This window comes from Echinops telfairi, unplaced genomic scaffold (assembly GCF_000313985.2).
Source record: "Echinops telfairi isolate 266 unplaced genomic scaffold, ASM31398v2 ScPeMD7_4225;HRSCAF=4972, whole genome shotgun sequence".
NCBI classification, from domain to species: Eukaryota; Metazoa; Chordata; class Mammalia; order Afrosoricida; family Tenrecidae; genus Echinops; species Echinops telfairi.
Window position 1 is genome coordinate 16,543,829 of NW_022108124.1, and position 5,672 is coordinate 16,549,500.

General features: G+C 54.5%; 1 protein-coding gene across 1 annotated transcript in view; it reads left to right on the forward strand.

Annotated features, from left to right (window-relative positions):
- The window catches only part of VIPR1 (vasoactive intestinal peptide receptor 1), a 37,070-nt gene that overhangs the window by 15,609 nt on the left and 15,789 nt on the right, over nucleotides 1-5,672 (forward strand). Inside the window, exon 5 of the mRNA XM_030886933.2 lies at nucleotides 2,038-2,145. Within this exon, the coding sequence (XP_030742793.2) occupies nucleotides 2,038-2,145 (108 nt within the window). The remainder of the gene's footprint in view (nucleotides 1-2,037; nucleotides 2,146-5,672) is intronic.

Below are 5,672 nucleotides of genomic sequence, written 5' to 3' on the forward strand. Positions count from 1 at the left end.
CTGAGACCAAGGGTCATCTCCCCCAGAGCAGGGTCCTTCTCCCTCTCCTCCCCCCACCTCGGAGGAAGCTGAGCTCAGAACTGGAAGCCCATTCTCACCCCAAGTCCCCTCCCTGGCCTGTGGTAGACACCCCAGGGCCCAGAGAGAGCCCCGAGTCGGAGGGTACCACTCAGGAGCTGGCCCGCAGAACAGGGTATGCCCACGCCATCGAGTGGGGGAAACCAAGTCCAACAGCAGCAACATTCCCAAAGATGTGAGGCAGAGCCCTTCCAGCCGGGAAGAGTGGGCAGTCTTGCTGGAGAGGGGTTCAGCGTGGGAACAGGCTGTATACTCTCCAGCAATGGGATCTGACCTCTCTGTGCCTCTGTTTCCCCCTCTACCTTCTGTGAAAAAACAAGAGGGTTCAATAAGTGATTCCTTTAAGGGGTTAGCATACCTCCAAGCACAAGGGCTGCGTTATGTGTGTGGCAATATTACTGGCAGAGCCTTGAACTCTGAGCTGATTCAACTGGCCTGACGGGCCTTGCATGGCCTCCACCGAAGCTGGCAGAGGCATGGCAGGGCCTGGCACCAGAATGGGGCTGCGGGAGCTCTCAGGCAGCACAGGGGAATGAACATGGCACCCGGGCTCTCTGGCTGGGCCCCGGGGGATCCAGATGGTGAGCCTTCCGCCCCAGGTCCCATTGACTGCTGCAAGTCCCAGAAGATACCTCTCCCTGCTGCTAGCCCACAGTCCTGGGGCTCCTCCCCATACAGCGGCAGTCCTCCATCTCCTCTCCCCAGGCCCACTTCCTGAGAACTTGGGAACCTTCGGACCTGGGCTGGGCTGGGCTGGGCCTGCTGGCGTTGACTTTGGCTCCAGGGCTGGATTTTCTGAGCAAACCTACAGGACTGGCAGAATCATAAAGAAAGATGAATTCAGATGCAGTCTAGCCCCTCTGTGGCCACTGGTTCCCTAGTGGACAACACCAGGCCAACGTGCTTCTGTCTATCAAGCAACCCCGCCCGAGACGAACAGTGTAGTCTTCTCTGGGCAGCCCGCCGCAGCCACCTCTGAACTCTCCCTCCCACTTGAATGAGCATGGGCATCTGGGGCTCTGTCAATTTCATGAGAATCCCTCAAGCACAGGCCAAACTCAACTCACCCAACACTTTCTTTCCAAAGGCTCCTTGGCCCTCCTCCAGTAGGATTCAGTACACACATCCTGTAATGAAGAAGAACATTCCTCTAGCTGTCATGTGTAAAGGAAAGCAGTGTGTCATAAAATGCATACCTGCTCAGGCACAGTTGCAACGGGAGATAAGCCACCGTCTGCAGGTTGCACCTGGGACTTTAAATGCCGGGAAGGTGAGCACTATACAGACAGACTGCGACATCCAGGAGCTGTTGACTGCCCGGGTGACTCAACTATCACTGGCGTCTTGCTGTCAGCAGCATGATTTTGCAAACCATCAGACAGTGCTGTGTAAGGTTCAGAACCAAGCAAAATGTGGTTCTCTCTCCCTTGGCCAGGCCACTGCATTCTTGGAAAACACTCTGTATGTTAGAGCAGCCCGGTAAGTACTGAGTGTGCCAAAGTCCCCTGGTGGTGCCAACAGTTAGCACCTGATGACCGACCTGAAGGTTGGCAGTTTGAGGCCACCCAGCAGCGCCACTGAAGAAGGGCCTGGCGCCCTGCTTCCACAAAGATCACTGTCCAGAAAGGTCCCATGGAGCCGCGCTGCTCTGTAACACCTGAAGTTGATACGAGTTGGCATCAACTCGGCGGCAACCAGTGTGGTATTGAGGGGCTTGGGTAGAGGTACAGTGAGGAAGCGGCTAGGTTCTGGCCGGGATGAACGGTTTCGCCTACACAATTCTCCGCTGGCTCCTTTGAAAGTCACATCAGATAATCCACCTGGGTTTCCCTGGTATCCACCCATCAGGTGCCTGACTGTCCGTCAGGAGGAGGAGGGGAACAGGTTCCTGTGGGCTCCCCAGGCAGAAGGCACACAGCGGCCATGCTCAACCCCATGCCCTCTGCCTTCACCCCACAGGCTGTGGCAAGATGTGGGACAACCTCACCTGCTGGCCGGCCACCCCGCTCGGCCAGGTGGTCGTCATGGGCTGCCCCCCCATCTTCACGCTCTTTTCCTCCAGTCAAGGTAAGACACAGGGGCTGGAGGGAGGGGGCCCAATGGTGTGCATGGAGCCTCTGGAGGGGGACTTCATCCATCTCAAGGGGATGGGACGGCAAAGAAGGCTGGTGTCATCAGGCTATCAGCGGTGCCCTGGTAGAGCTGGGTCTTTGAAGGATTTGTGAGATTTGATTAGCTCTTCAGGTAAAGATAAGTGTGTGGGCAGGGCTCGTTAAATATTTGCGCAGTGATTGATAACCGATTGATTGACGGGTGCTTGATTCAATGGTGGTTCCCATGTTCCCATTGTCTTGGGCTGGTCGCGATTCTGTCACTTGCTTCCTGGGACGGATGAGCTTTGGGCCTTGGTGGGTGCTGTAACTGCGCCTGGCTTACATACCTTGCTGTGTGCTGCTTATGCGGATGTCTGTGTGTACAGCAGCAGAAAGAAGGTGAAGCTCTTTAGGAAGTGGGTTTTCTTGCTCTTGAGTCTAAAGAGACTTCCTGCTAGCATGTACTCAGCCCTTCTTGTATCCTGTGCATAGTGATCGAGCACCTACTAGGGTACCGGCCACTGGGCTGGGTGGCAAAGCCCTGTCAAGGCTGGGGACATAACACCACCTTCCAGGCCCCCATCTGTACTCACATAGCTGAGGTTCTCAGTGGGGAGCGGTTTAGCAAGCCCACAAGGAGCTATATCATCATAAACAGTAAGAAGTGCCAGGAGGGAGAATAATGCAGTTGGACAAGCAGGGGACTGCTAATCACAAGGTCTGCAGTTCAAACCCAGCAGCTACTCCATGAGGAAGAGGAAGAGGCTGTCTGCTCCTGTCAAGAGTTACAGCCTTGGGAACCCTGTTTGGGCTCCCTCTGAGTCAGAATCGACCTGATGGCAGGGGAGGGTGCCTAAGGCCGGTGGCCTTCACGGTCTCTCTGAGGAAGTGACATTGAACTGCCCCCTAAAGTAAGGTGACCAGATTTTAACATTGGTAAAGTAGGACAAAAGTGGGACACCATTGATAAAACTCATATCCTAGCGAAATAGCCACATGGCAGCCGAAAACCGTATACCCTAGCTTGTCGTGCATTCTTTCCAAATATCGGGACTTTTTAAAAACGCCGCGGGACACGGAAAAATTTGTTAAAAATCGGGACTGTCCTGCCAAAAGCGGGACATCTGGTCACCTTACCCTAAAGACCTGAGGGTCAGAGGGAGCCACCCTCCCTGGGCTCCCCAAATACCATGGGGTTTGGGGTGGGGGATAGAGAGCAGTATCTAATGGCCCAGGCACTAGTCATTCAAGGAAACTCAAGGTTGGTGTGGCTGAAGTCGAGAGCTCCGGATTCTGTACTCAAAGGCTCTCGGGTAAATGAGAAGCCCCTGTCAGCAGACAGACAGACAGACAGGAGATGATGATGGTTGAACTCAGGGCCCATCCACAGTGGAAAAGAGACTTGTCTATGGGGTGAACGTGGGACAGAGCCAGGGGGACAGTAGACTCAACTGTGGTGGCCACCCAGTTTTTGGTGTGATGAACAGGGGGAGGAAGGGGCAGGATTGGGGTGGGGAGGGTGGAGGGAGGGGCAGGACAGGTGAGGAGGACTAGGAGGAGCGTGTTGGAGAGGAACAAGATTGGGAGGGGGACTCTCTCCCGAGGAGCAGGCATGGGCTGCAGACAATAGGGAGAGGAGCAGAGCAGGTGGGAAGGTTGGTAAGGAATAGGACAGAGGGCGGGCACTGATGAGGGGTGGGGCGTAAGACTTCAGAGCAGCGATTCTCAAACTGGGCTAAGGCCCCTTTGGAGGCCGAACAACCCTTTCACAGGGGTCGCCCGATTCATCACAGTCGCAAAATGACAGTGATGAAGTTGCAATGAAAATCATGTGATGGTTGGGGGGCCACTACTGCATGAGGAACTGGATGAAAGAGTGGCGGCCTTAGGAAGGTTGAGAACCCCTGCTTCAGAGAGTGAGCCCAGGGTGAACACGAAGCCTGCTGGGCCCCGTTCCGGGGGCTCTTCCCCTTCTAGACCTCAGTCTCCATGTTTGTGAGGTAGGAGTGGGAGGTCGTCCCAATCGTCTCTTTGGAGTGGACCATATTGTCCTTCCTGTGCCCTCCAGCGGTGGGTGCTGTGACCTGAGCCCGGAAGGAGAGACCTCTTTGACCCAGGCCCTCCATGAGGTTTGCCATAATCACCCAGGCCAGCCCCCACCTCACCTGGCCTTCCTGCAGGCAGCCCAGCCCCAGGGCAGGCAGGAGATGAGATCCTCTGCTGGTCTCATGGTGTGTGCATCCCGTCCCCGTGGCCCAGTCTGGCACCCAGCCTCCTCTCGGATCCCTGAAAGCACCTGCTGATGGCATTCCTCCCTTAAGGATGTTCCTTCTGTCCTTGTGGAATGTGACTGCTGGAATCGGCTTCCATTGAGCACCTGAGGCTGCTGGCCAGAGTCCCTGGAGGAAGGGGGGTGGGCAAGGAGGAAGCCAGGAAGCTTGCACCACAATGAGGCCTGCTCAGGGCCAGCTGGGCTCCCTCTGCACCAAGGCTGACCACTCTCTCTCTAGGACTCTGGAGTCATGATGGGGCAGGCTGTGCCCACGAGGTACTTCTATGCCCATGGAAAACAGTACCCCGCTCATCAGGGCCACAGGACCCTGGTGGAGTGGTGGTTAAGCATTGGGCTGCTAACTGCAAGGTCAACAGTTCAAAACCACCTAGCGCTTCACAGGAGAAAGATGGGGCTTTCTATTCTCAAAGAGTTACAGGGTTGAGAACTCACAAGGGCAGTTCTACCTCATCCAAAGGAGTCACTATGCGTCAGCCTCGACTTGATGGAAGTGAGGGTTCTGGTTTGGAATCAGAACCACAATTGATGGACCCCAATAAAAATGGGAGGAACATGTGGAACAGAATCTCAAACCCTGGCCCCAACCACCAAGAAAAAAAAACAAAACAGATCTATTGGATTATTTGAGATTGGAAGACACCCAAGACTACTGCCCTGAGAAACTATGTATAGCTTTTAACTTTTCCATATGAGTTAAGGGAAGGTTTACAGGACAGGTCAACAGGCTCACATTCAAGGTTTCATTCAATGTTTCCATGGCAACCCCTTCATGGGACCATCACTTAGCACCCCCACCCCCGTCTTCTGTTCCTGCTCCTCCCCCTTTCCTAATCATTGTCCTTAGATTCATGCTGCCCATTGGTTTTCAATGTCTGATGCGTCCAGTCCAGGGTGACCAAGGGCTATCTTGGGGGTCCCACCTGTCTCTACCCAACCAGTAAGCTTGGTGTCTTTCATGATTTTGAATTTCTTTTCTTCCCACATTTCCTGGAATGTTCTGTAAGCCTTAAACCAAAAGTAGCCCTGGAAGTCACCTTGTAGCTTGTAAGTCATCAGTCGGCTCACAAACCAGTGGCTGTGACGCGTAAGTACTGTGTTCCTTTTAAACATCACCATCATGAGACCCACCACTCTCCAATTCCATTGAAACAAGGCTGAGTGGGTCAGAGGGCAGAGCACCCAGAGCAGTGGCAATGGAACCGCCAGGG